Source organism: the organism of the source record quoted next, unplaced genomic scaffold, assembly GCF_019419815.1.
Source record: "Pyrus x bretschneideri cultivar Hongxiangsu unplaced genomic scaffold, Pyrus_bretschneideri_v1 Contig26, whole genome shotgun sequence".
NCBI classification, from domain to species: domain Eukaryota; kingdom Viridiplantae; phylum Streptophyta; class Magnoliopsida; order Rosales; family Rosaceae; genus Pyrus; species Pyrus x bretschneideri.
In genome coordinates this window covers 3,842,873-3,855,141 of record NW_025999568.1, presented here as the reverse complement: position 1 = coordinate 3,855,141, position 12,269 = coordinate 3,842,873, and the positions used below count along the sequence as shown (strand labels likewise).

General features: G+C 35.2%; 1 protein-coding gene across 2 annotated transcripts; it reads right to left on the bottom strand.

Annotated features, from left to right (window-relative positions):
• Window positions 1-1,882: 1,882 nt before the first annotated feature.
• LOC103944820 (ABC transporter G family member 36-like) lies at window positions 1,883-12,010 on the bottom strand. 2 transcript variants are annotated; one of them, XM_009355280.3, is made up of 22 exons: window positions 11,807-12,008; window positions 11,000-11,401; window positions 9,699-9,908; window positions 9,462-9,546; window positions 8,809-8,968; window positions 8,646-8,722; window positions 8,481-8,534; window positions 8,047-8,137; window positions 6,966-7,267; window positions 6,184-6,782; window positions 5,680-5,840; window positions 5,339-5,448; window positions 5,081-5,234; window positions 4,826-4,981; window positions 4,569-4,744; window positions 4,136-4,468; window positions 3,674-4,048; window positions 3,440-3,573; window positions 3,109-3,336; window positions 2,836-3,007; window positions 2,475-2,729; window positions 1,883-2,215 (listed from the first exon to the last, which is right to left on the bottom strand). In XM_009355280.3, exons 2-22 carry the CDS (start codon window positions 11,386-11,388, stop codon window positions 1,943-1,945), a joined length of 4,494 nt encoding a protein of 1,497 aa, XP_009353555.2. In that variant the 5' UTR covers window positions 11,389-11,401; window positions 11,807-12,008; the 3' UTR covers window positions 1,883-1,942. The 2 variants fall into 2 exon arrangements, with proteins under 2 accessions (XP_009353555.2, XP_048443027.1); XM_048587070.1 differs by lacking the exon at window positions 2,475-2,729 and having other exon boundaries at window positions 11,807-12,010.
• Window positions 12,011-12,269: the final 259 nt, after the last annotated feature.

Here is a 12,269-nt window from a genome sequence, read left to right as displayed (position 1 = left end):
CGGCCAAGCTAACGGAAGGTATAACATTGACACAAATTCGTAAGATGAGGTATGACATTGTCAATTTTAAAAGATGAGGTATGAAAGTGTCATTTGACCCATACTTGAGGTAGTTTTTTGTAATTAACTCTTATTTTTAATATATATATATATAACCAAAAAAAAAAAAAAAACAAGGACCCGTGGACCCGGCCCATTTCAACCGGGCCGGGTTAGGTCCGGTTCCTATATTAGAATTTGCTATCCCCGGCCCGGCCCGGTCCATCTCCTTTGCACCTGGGTCCAGTCCCTTCACATACGAACACAGTAACAAATGGAAAATGGTGAGGCTAAGGGGTATTAAAAAACCATTACTTTGGCAAAACCCTCATAACATTTGGCCTCAAGGAAAATCCGACAATGTTGGGGGAGGAGCATTGATAGAAAGAAATGAATCTATCATCCATCTTCGGCTCGTTGCTTCTATATATGATCAAAGGTCAGGGTGGGATGTATTATGAAGATGGGAGGTAGAGGGAAGGTATATTGGAGGATGGAAGTTTGAGTTTAAAAAAATGATGACAAAATGATATGAAGGGTGAAAAAGTAATGAAATTAAAACAGCAAAAAAAGTCTCTCAAAAAGGCAACCAGAGGAGACAACTAAGGGCGGAACAAGGTGGGATTGTTTTTAGAGACAAAGAGGAGCTTTCTCTCTAGAAAGCTATAAATTCACTAGTAACAGGATTTCATTTTAACAGTGTTTAATTGTGTTCACTGGCGGATCCATTATGGGGCAAGGTACGGTGAATCTCTATAGATGACTTGGGTGTTGCTTCTTTGAAGGTTTGACTTGTCTTTCATACATGCCCTCTAATTGCTTGGTAAAATGCCAAAGAGGAGTTGTCGTTCTAATTTTGTTTTGTTTTTTTTTTTTTTTTTTTGTTTTTAAATATCAACTTGGCCACTATATTCTTGCTATGCATTCAAAGAGAGAATTTTCTCAATTGAAATGAATTGGTTGTCTAGCAAAAAAAATGGTGGAGATGGGGAGGAACTTAGTATATAATCATGTTTACTTGCTAATTACGTTGGCTTTAATTCTATTAGTTGCTATTGCTTCAGTGGAGAGAGTCTTTTCCGCTATGAATATTGTGAAAAGTTCATTGCATAACCGAATGGGAAATCAATGGTTGAGAAATAGCATTATGGTTTTTACTGAGAGCAATATTTTTTCTTCCATTGATAATGAAGTTATAATGCAGCGTTTTCAAAATATGAAAACGCGTTGTGGACAATTGTAACTTGTTCTATAAATTATGAATGATGGAATTATGGTTTAATTTTTGAAGTTATTATATGTCTAAGAAATGTTTGTGAGCTTTACATGTTACCTTCCGAATAATTTTTCCTGGATTCACTGCTAACTGCATTCAACCTACAGTGGTGACATTGCAAGTGCTAGCATAGCCAATCATTCCTTTCAAACCAAAACTCAACCATAAATTAAGTAAGAAGGATGGTACACCACGTGTTTTTATATAAGCGATGAAAAATTTTATTTTTAAGTTATTAATTTTTTAACATACATTTCCCGTAATTTGTATAATGATACGGAGTGTACCACTTCTTGTTCCGCCACATTGAAAAATTGCTCATCTAAGAGAGTGAGAACATGAAAATCCAGGGTTAAGTCCCAATTCTGACTTCACCATTATAAATATGTATTCTAGCAGCGTGATTCGATTCCAACGTCGCTTGTGTGCAATTGATCTTTTCTTTATTTTATTAGTCATGTCCTTGTAATAGCTTTTGCCATATTAACTAACTCATCTTTCACCGTGGTAGCTTCAGAAAAATATGCATGAGCCTTTCAGATACAATCTCTACGAGACATATCTCACTTTTAAAACACGAACACATATATAGTTATATAACAGGTATAAGGTATACAAAGAGTTCCTCTACCGAACCTGGAAGTTGAGTGTCCTAATACAGAAGGCAAACATGAAAGCAAAGAAGACTGCGAATCCAACTAGAACTCCAGCCACTGGTCCCATGAAATTTGATTTAAATCCGAAGTGGTCTTCTATGTACCATTTCACAGTTGGGTCAGGTGTAATCCCTGGTGCTGTAATGGTCTCCTCAATGTCGCTGTACTGTGACACAATCAATCCATACACCGTCCATGCCACGGGACATATCCAGTAGTACCAAACCCACCATTTGGGTATTTTCTGAAATTTCAAAAGATAAATAATTCGTGTTAACATACATTTATAACGAATTTTAATCACTTGATTGCCATTGGGGACAAAAATCCATAGTCACCAACTGTTAAATCAAAATCCAATAGTTGAGATTCAAACACAATTCGGAACACTCAATGGTCGCTGTGATTTTGTTGATTAATGTAGACCAATAAATCCCAGTATCATTTATAATCCAATTTAAATTAAAGTATATGGTTGTGGGAAGAAGAATACTAGTACTTACTGGTCTTGGAATGAAGAAACCGGAGAAGAGATTGAAGATTGAATAGAAAGCTGCGGCGAATATGGCTGCTACTTGGTGGTTCGGTGTGATGGAAACGGTCATCATGCCGTAGTATGTGAAGTAAAGGAAGGAGAAGAAGTTGATAAAGAAGAACCAGAAGAATTTTTCTACTTTCCATTGGAAGCTCACCATAGCATACACTATCAGTGTATAGTAAGTGGTCTGAATAAACACATATGGTATTTCAATAATGACCTGCATGTCATACAAATGGTTTATTTGAGTCGGATGAGAATTTTTTAGATAGCAACAAAAATCGGATTTATAAGTGTGTTAACGTAAGTATTTATTTGCCCCTCACCTGTGCCAGTGCATAAGGTAATGCAGAGTACATCCCAGCAGCTCTTTCGCGATAGAAAACCGTTCTTTCAATGGCGACAATTGGCTGCACCGTTGCGCAGTTATCAACTCCGACGAAAAGAACAGCAGCGTACATAGCCCCGATAACCATGGTCAAATCAGAACTGCTTTCCCTGGATAAGGAAAAAATTATAATGAGCATGTAATTCGTGTATGGAAGCTCTTGAACAAAAAATTTGAAATAGTTAAAAAAAAATGAGTACATAGCACATACATTTTTGAGCCAACATCCCAGAAAATACTTCCGAGGAGAAGGGCAGCTGCCAAGGTAAAAAAGAATCTGACAAGGTTATAGTCAGGACTTCTCCAATATGTCCACCACTGCTTCCAGAGGCAAGACTGGAATTGCTGCCATGACGACTGAGAAAACTGAGTGGGGAAATAGAGGTCGTTTGCTCCTGCTGGAGGTGTGCTCAACTCATTTACTAAAGCTTTGTTTCTCCTGGTCATAAATATTGGAATAATAGTTTTATATTCTCCAAAAACCAGCCAATTCCGAACCCTGCAACTAAATAGTATTATTTACAATTTATTTTTCTACTTACTGATACAAGGCAGATGATTTGTAGTGTTGAGCAAAGTCCATTCCAAGCCGGACCTCAATTGACGTTGAGCTTGCCTCAAGCATCCATGTAGCTGGATTATACTTCTCTTTGAATTTTGGCACGCCAGGAACCGCCTGGAATTAAGTCGGTAAGTATAGACTTAGATGACAATGCCTTTGATTATTTCTTTGTACAAAATTAAGATATGAAAAAAGTTGCAAGCAGATAAAATACCTCAAAATATTCAACAATCTTGTGAGAATTGCGACCCAGTGGTCCTAAGTAGATAACTTGCCCTCCTCTCTTCATCAGTAGCAGCTCATCAAATGCCTCAAATATATCTATGCTAGGCTGATGAATTGTGCAAACAACTGTTCTCCCGGTGTCCACTGTATTTCTAACAGTCCTCATAACAATGGCAGCTGCCCTTGCATCAAGACCTGATGTTGGTTCATCCATGAAAATGATTGAGGGATTGGCAACCAGCTCAACAGCAATCGTTAACCTCTTTCTTTGTTCTGTTGACAACCCCGAAATTCCAGGAAGCCCTACTAAAGCATCTTTGAGATTGTCTAGCTCAACCAGTTCCATCACTTGACCTACAAAAATCTGCAAACATATATAGTACATGCAGTTCAGCATTTAAATAATTGTGCTACGCGTTTTTCAGAGAAGCAGTGCAAGTCATGGTTTTACCATCTTTTCGTCGTTGTTGACTTCTTTAGGGAGCCTAAGGAAAGCTGAGTAAATCAACGATTCTTTTATAGTAACTTGGGGTGAGTGGATATCAGTTTGTTCACAGTAACCAGAAATTCTTGCAAAGGTTTCTTGCTTCTTAGGGTACCCGGAAATTCTAATGTCACCTTCAATGTAACCTCCAGTCTTTCTTCCTGCTAAGACATCCATCAAAGTCGTTTTCCCAGCCCCACTGACGCCCATTAGGGCAGTCAAGATCCCAGGCCTAAATGCACCAGTTACTTCACGAAGTAGTTGCAGCCTGTCCTCTGCTACTCCTTCCTCCTTCATTTCCTGTTATAGTGAACTAAGTTAGCTAATTAAATAGTGAAGTTGGACTACAAGAAAATGTTTCAGATAAACAAAGAGTGAAATACAGAAAAAGAAATATTACAGCTGGCATGTCCACGAAATAATTAACACTGTCGAAGGACATTGCAAGAGGAGTGAAAGGTAGAACCATTCCTCTCTTGGGGGCAACGCCACCGGAGACTTCGAGAGACGAATCAGCATTTCTATCTAGTCCACTAGAGCTGGATCGACTGCTCATTCGTCGGACTTCCATTTCTCCTACAGAAAAGTTTAATTCAGTAAGAAACTCGGATAACAATACGCTCACATTACACTTGACGATATTTTTCTGTTTTTTACTTGTATTGTTTCCATCAGTAGATGATAATGATCGAGGCAATGAAACTTTCTTGGATGGTGGTCTTCTCAGTCTTTGCTCTTCATTTGATTCTTCTTGGTCTAGCTCCATTTTGTTTGCTGCTTCTTCAGATATGATGGCTTGTGGCTTTCCAGGAGCTAATTTATTGAAACAAAACCATGAAAAACTGTCACTTTAAAAGTTCAAACTAAAGAAGAAATTCCATGTTAGACATAAAAAGGAATATTGACTCTTACCATTTAGGTATATAAGAGAGAGCGTATAAAGGGAGTTGAATAGAACAATAAACCCCAGAAGAGCGCCAGAACCAATCCAAAACCAGTTTTTGTTGTGGTAAACATCAAAGTTATTAAGCACTGCCTCACCCACGCTGGTAACATTATCTAAAGCCTGCAGCACAAGGAAGTTAAATGCAGAAGTTTAGCCTTTTTGTTACGTTAAACAAATGTAGCTCATAAACGACTTGTGCAAGGAAGAGCTTAAGTTTAGCATACCCGTTTGTTCATCCACCTTGGAGCATACATTTCATTTACAGAGATAGCATTGAAGCCATATGACAAAGGTGAAATCCAGTATGCCCACGTCCACCAATTTGGAATTTGACCTGTCACAGATGAAGCAACTCGTTGAATATTCAGTGAAATACTAATTTGGTCCCTTTTTGTTAGTTTTTGACAAATTTTTGAAAACTACATTTGCAATAAAGACTTAGAGTACTTGGATCTAATGTAAGATGTGGCATAGAACTGAGCGCAATGACATTCTAGGATTCATACAGCCGACCCCACTTAGTAGGAAAAGGCTTTGTTGTTGTCGTAGTAAATTTGCAACTCACCTTTTGGAATTATGAAACCTCCAAGCAAGAAAACAACTAGAAGAGTGAGAGTCCCGCCAGTGTTTGATATGATCATGGTCCTGCTAACTCCAGCAATAAGCCTAAATAGTGATGATGCCATTTGTTGGATCAGAAATACCAATAATAATTGCTTGAAAAACCTGCAAATATTTTGATATCTGCAATTAGTATCTCAACGACAAGAAACTTTTCAACCCACATATACTGGTATCATACAGAAAGTAAGCGAAAAAGAGTAAATTGCAATTTTATTAACTTACATATACGTGTGTTTATAATATTGTACCTAATCAAAGTAACAAGAACTATGTGCCTACGTATCGATACAAAATAACATGAAATAGTTTACCTACCGGCGAAAGGACCAACATAAAAATTCAATCAAACATTTGGTTGATGAACAGACTATCTTATTCAATGATGGAAATCTAATTTACGAACAAAATATATAGAAAGGAAATTAAACAGAGACAAATGTGGTACCTGCTAGCTTCCGGTGCAAATCCAATGACGTAATATGTATAGCCCGTCCAAACAGTAGATTCGATGATGGATATAGGAATCCCAAGCAGGACAGATGGAAGAGTGAAAGTCCAAGCAGGGTGGAAAAGAAGGTCTCTATGCTTGTAAAACACAGGAAGTCTTGCAATGGTCAATGAAAGCTCAGCAAACCCATTAAACATGTTTACGATTAGGACAAAGATAAGTGCACCAACATAGAGTGCTCCATCATCTTCATTTCTAGTGTTCAGTTCGGTCCTCAAAAATACTGTCGACGCTATGAATGCCGCTATTATAATTTGAACACTCTTGACAATGTAAATAAATGAGTTCCTTTGAATGAGCAGCCATTCTTTGTCGAAACATGCTTTGAGAAGCTGCATTTTGGGCATTGAATATGTTTTGAATACAAGAGCTGCTTTGTGGCTTTGAGCCTTGTCGAATGGGATTGAGAGCTCATCCGCTATCCTCATGCCCACATGGAAACGCTTGAACCGGTTTGCAAATTCTGTGACCGATACATATCTGTATGGAGTCCTTCTGTCCGCCCAATACTGCTCCTGGTCTTTTCTTGAGGTAACCTGAAAAGGTTAGACAGTAGTTATGGGATGTAAAGGCTTATAACAATAAGCAATTGGATTAGCAAAGGCTTATTACAATTGTTCACGGAAGAGGGTCTTAAGCAATTTGTCACTTGCTCCTAATTTATAATAAGATGTGTCACAACATTTTTATATTAAAGTGAGACTTTATCATGATTATACCTCTTGTAAAAAATCGGCAGTTCCTTTTCTCTCAGGGCATCGAAATCCACATGTCTCAAAGAACTCTAATATGTTTTCACGTGGTCCCTGGTAGACGATCTGGCCTTGTGATAATAGAATGATATCATCAAAAAGATCAAATGTCTCAGGAGCAGGTTGAAGTAGAGACACCAAGATCGTAGCCTCAGTGATATGTACAATTTGTTGTAGGCACTTGACGATTTGGAACGTCGTGGAGCTATCAAGGCCTGTTGAGATCTCATCCATGAACAATGTTTTAGTAGGTCCAACAATCATCTCACCTGTATTTGATCGTATTAATTACTTTCTCAAAATATTGTACATGTACGGCAATGTATAGAATTTAACATTTGCACATTTGACGTTCATATATAATACAGCCTTTTTTAAAATACATGAATATAGCAATTAACTTGCGATTTAGAATGACGTGTGTAAAATTATTTAAACGGTATTTGTCATATATTATTCAGTTAAATTTAGTCATTGCTTATCAAACAATATTAAAAAATCCTTTTGAATATTGCAAAGACATTTGTTTTTCAAAGTGCATCAAAATTCCAGTTCTTACTGTACGTAAGACGACTTTGCAAAGAAAATTCAAAGTGTGACACCATCCACTAGTATCTTTGGTCTACAACATGAGATCATATGATCAACGACCCTATTGATCACCACTTTGAAGTAACAATGATGCTAACTATTTTATTTATCATTGTTGAATAAGTTTAAATTTCAGGATATATGTGGTAAATAGACATAAATCTTAAAATTTAAACTCATTAAATAATAATAATTAAGGAAATGACTGTTACCATTACTTGAGAGTGATGATAAAAATATAAGAAAAACTAATGAAAATGACTTGAAAACTTTGAGTTTTAATGATAAGGATAAAATAAAGGGTAAGGTGAATAGTACTATAATTGATTTTTTAATGTAAAAATATGATTTTTCGTTAAAGTAAACAGTATTGAAAATTTTTCGTTAAAATTTTCAAAAATATATTCCTTTTTATTCTAAAAACAGTCAGAAAGACAAAAGGTAGGAATTGACCGACCTGTGGTTACTCGTTTTTTCTGGCCACCAGATATCCCTCTCTGCATGTCATCTCCAACAAGTGTATCCTTACATATGTCAAGCCCCAAAAGCTGTACCATTCGATAAAAAATTATGTTACTTAGCAATTACAAGAAGATGAGCTCATGCTTCATCACCATTTCATTAAAAAATTTACAATAAAAAGAATAATTCTAAACGGTGTTTTAGTATATTGCTTGCAAAAGCATGGTTGTCAACAGCGAAAGTATATGCGGGTGATGGAAAAACCAAATTGTCTTTACACCCTTTTTAATTCACAAAGAGAGTTTGCTAATAGATAGTTTAGATGAATGCAACATACTTGAACCATAACTAATTGATAATTAATTTGCAAATTAAGATAAGATGGACCATTTTAGTTTAGGGTAAAGCTTTTTTTTTCAAATTACTTACTTTGAGAGTATAATCAGTAATGAGGCTGCTCTCAAGTCCTTCCATTGAAGTAGCCTGAAAAAGAAAAAACAACCCAGAAATTTAAATATAGTTAGATGTACATACGAGGGGTTTGTGTGTGATATATATATATATAATATTACATATGTAAATATAAAATATTACCTTCATGAAAAGGTCTACTTCTGGCTCTGGATATATCCCAGCGGCCTTTTCTCTTCTAGCAAGCTCAGAAAGAAGTTCTACATATAAATCATTGAATAATTAAAATGGAGATCGAAGATAAATATAAGAGAGTGAATTTTGATGAGATGGGTTAATAAAATACCATATCGAGTCCCAACCCCTTGACACCTTGCTGAAAAATCCAGAGTTTCTTTGACCGTCATATTTCCTATATGAACATCATTTTGGCTAATATATGCAGATGTCTTCCGTGGCACAAACTCATTCAGCCTGTGACCATTGTAAGTCACCTCTCCTTTAACCTGTTTCACATAATTCAACAACAAAAAAATTATTACAACACTAAAAGCGACATTTTTTCATTTTAAATATCTAGAGTTTCGGTGAATGACAAGTTCAATATCAATTAAATTTTCATTTTATTTTGAATTTTACTCTAGTTGAAAAGTCAAAATAAGTTTTACAAACAAAATATGTGAACTAAAAGGCAAGTTGCGACCTATGAAAAAAAAAAAAAAAAAAACTATTGTTTTGCAAAAGAGAAGGCTGAAGTGAGAGGTTTTAGATTTAATTCTCGTCAAAAGTGAATTTAAATCACATTATTGTTAGCATATTATGAGGTTAAGTCCACCCCTTTCATTTTAGTGTAGATAAAATCATTTGTTAAACAAAAAAAAAAAAAAAAAAAAGAGAGGAGGCTGAAGTTAGTGTTTTGTTTCTAAATTTTCTATAAATAATCTATCAAATCCCCTTTCTTATAGGAGTTAAAACCCTTAGGTCAAGTCAAAGCCTGACCTTCAAGCTTGGATCCATCTTCCCAGCTAAAGCCAGCAAAAGGGTAGTTTTCCCCGAGGATGGAGGACCTAATAAAAGGGCCATCCTACAGAAAAACAACAAAAAGGTTAACATCATTAACTTAGAATTAATCACCAGTCAAAATATTTGTTAGTCTATTGAATAAAAATATCAATTAACTTATCATACCACAGAGAATGGCAAATTACATAGATTATAAATCTAATGCTTAATTACCTTGAAGGTTTAATAATGCCAGAGACATCTTTGAGAATTGTTAGTTTTGTTTGCTTAGTCAATTTAATCCCAAGTAAGCCAATTGCTGATTCTGCGATGTTCCGAGCAACATTTGGGAGGGTGGGAAGAGCTCTTGTTCCAACATGGCAATCAGCTTCAATTGTCAAATGCTCATACCTTACTTCAACTGTGGGAAGTCTGATCCCAACCCTGCAATCAACAACAACACATGAAAAAAATTAATTAATTAGTTAGAGCTTAGATGTGGGAGAGAAAAATAAAGTAAGAAAGAAGGGGGAAGGAAAATTTGATTCCCAACAGCGATCCATCTTCTTTTTTTCTTTTTCGTTTTACATTTATCATCTACCAAATTGAGAAATTTCTATTTCTTCGACTAGTACCGATTCGATTTAAGTAGATTTATTAACATGTTCCTTTTGATGCAATATTTGACTAACTATGTTGCAATCAGGTTCTTTTCGTGGTTATACAGAAAAAAGGAAATTCACATACTTTTAAATTTCTAATAATTTATATCTACGAATTTTCTTTGATTTATTAATTTAAATGTAAGAAATAGAGAGGGTGTGAATATTGTTTTTCTTATTTAAAAGAAATTTAACCAAAACATAAAAGATAAACAGAAAATTCTATTCTAATCCTTGAAAAATTACTTTTTGAATAAAACATTGTCTAAGATGAAAATCTAACTATAGTGTTTGGCATTTAATTGTAAATTTCAAACATTAATTAGATTGTAATAAGTATTGAGTTTTTTGTGTGTATATTATATACTGATTCCCATAAACAATAAAAATGTTATTTATCATTGATAATTATTATTAACTTCTCACAATAAAAAAGTCATATATTATTATTTACTTTTTATTGTACGTGAATTTCTTTATATAAATGTATATACCTTTTACGTACATATGTATGTTTTGGATAATATAATTACGTACTGATACATTCATATCGAAATTTATGTACTGATACATTTATTCCAAAACTTATGTACCCTTATATTCATACTGAACTTATGTACAAATACTTCTGTAGCTATGAGTTTTTTTAACTAAATTGTTTTTGTTTTGTTGTTTAATTTTTTTAAATATAAGAATTTGAATTTTGAATAAATTTCACATGGTAAATTTATAAAAAATAAATGTGTTATAATTACTTAAATATGGTAAGTTTTAGAAATAGGGAATAAATTAGATTTATAAAACCATTCAACTTAAAATCTAAAAATAATCGATCTAAAATCTAAAACACACAGATAAAAAACAAGGACTTACTTATCTAGTCTACTTCTGAACTTTTTCAAGAACGTCTCATTATCTTCCTCTGCAACCTTGAAAATCCTTTGAATGAAATTCTGACGGTCGTTCATGTCGAGCTTTAGAACGTCTACTTGCTTATGTACTCCTTGAGGCTCAGTTTCCCCAAGGGACTTGATGATGCTTGTTCTTAGCCGATCATACGTGGGTAGTTTCTCAATGGCAGCCCATTTCAGATCTTCTTCGTCTTCGTCCGCTTGGCTGCTTCTTCTCGAGTGCGTGGCAGTCGCGAATACTTCTTCCATGCGCCAACTTGCCCTGCTCAGGCTCCTGCTTATGCTTCCGCTGCGGCTATGGCGCTTTTTATGATGTAGCTCTGAACCTTTGGCTTTCTCTGTTCCCGCCATTTCGATTTACCACCTGAAAATAAACTGAATTTAGAATATAGCATCAACTCTTTGTTTGTTTGCCGAGAAAATTGGATTTTGGGATGAAAAATGTAACATCCCACATCATATTATCATATCTACGAGACCTTACGAGACCTTTTGGAGTTCACTAATTTTGGGTTTCGTAGGAACTCCGAAATTAAATTAGTTCGCGCGAGAGCAATCTCAGGATGGATGATTAGGAAGTTCTCGTCTAAGTTCCCAGAAATAAAACTATGTGGGTGTGATTGGAACCTAAAACGGACAATATCGTGCTACGGTAAAGTCGAACCAGGATGTGGTGGGGCCGGGCCGGATATGACAAAAAATCAGATTTAGATGTTTTGAGAAATTTTCTTGGCAGCCAAACAAGGTATGGAGAACTAAAAGGACTTACTTATTTGTTGCGTTTGTTGAATGACAAGGGGTGATGGATGTTAAATCTATCCTTTTCTTTCAAAACAAAAATCTATACTTTGGAAATATAGAGGAAATGAATTGAGTGGAGAAATTTATGATTGCTTTTCTCTAAATTTCCCACTCCAAATCAAAATCTCCTCTCTCTCTTCTCTCTCTAACCTTTGCAAAAACTGAGAGATGCATTTCCTTGAGAAGTTTCAAGGGTATTTATAAGTGCACAAAGGGAAGAAAATTCACAATTTTCAAACAAATTATTAAAGTCAGGATAATATCTTTTTAGGTACCAAACTCAGAATCTTATACTGCGTTGAAAAATATTCAAATGTGATCGGCCGTACCCACTTCCCTTCCAATTTTCTGAGTAATTATATGGGCTCCTATGTTCTCTTATCATCCAAAATATAGTCAAAAATGAGGTTTGGTAATTTTGTGACACCCTA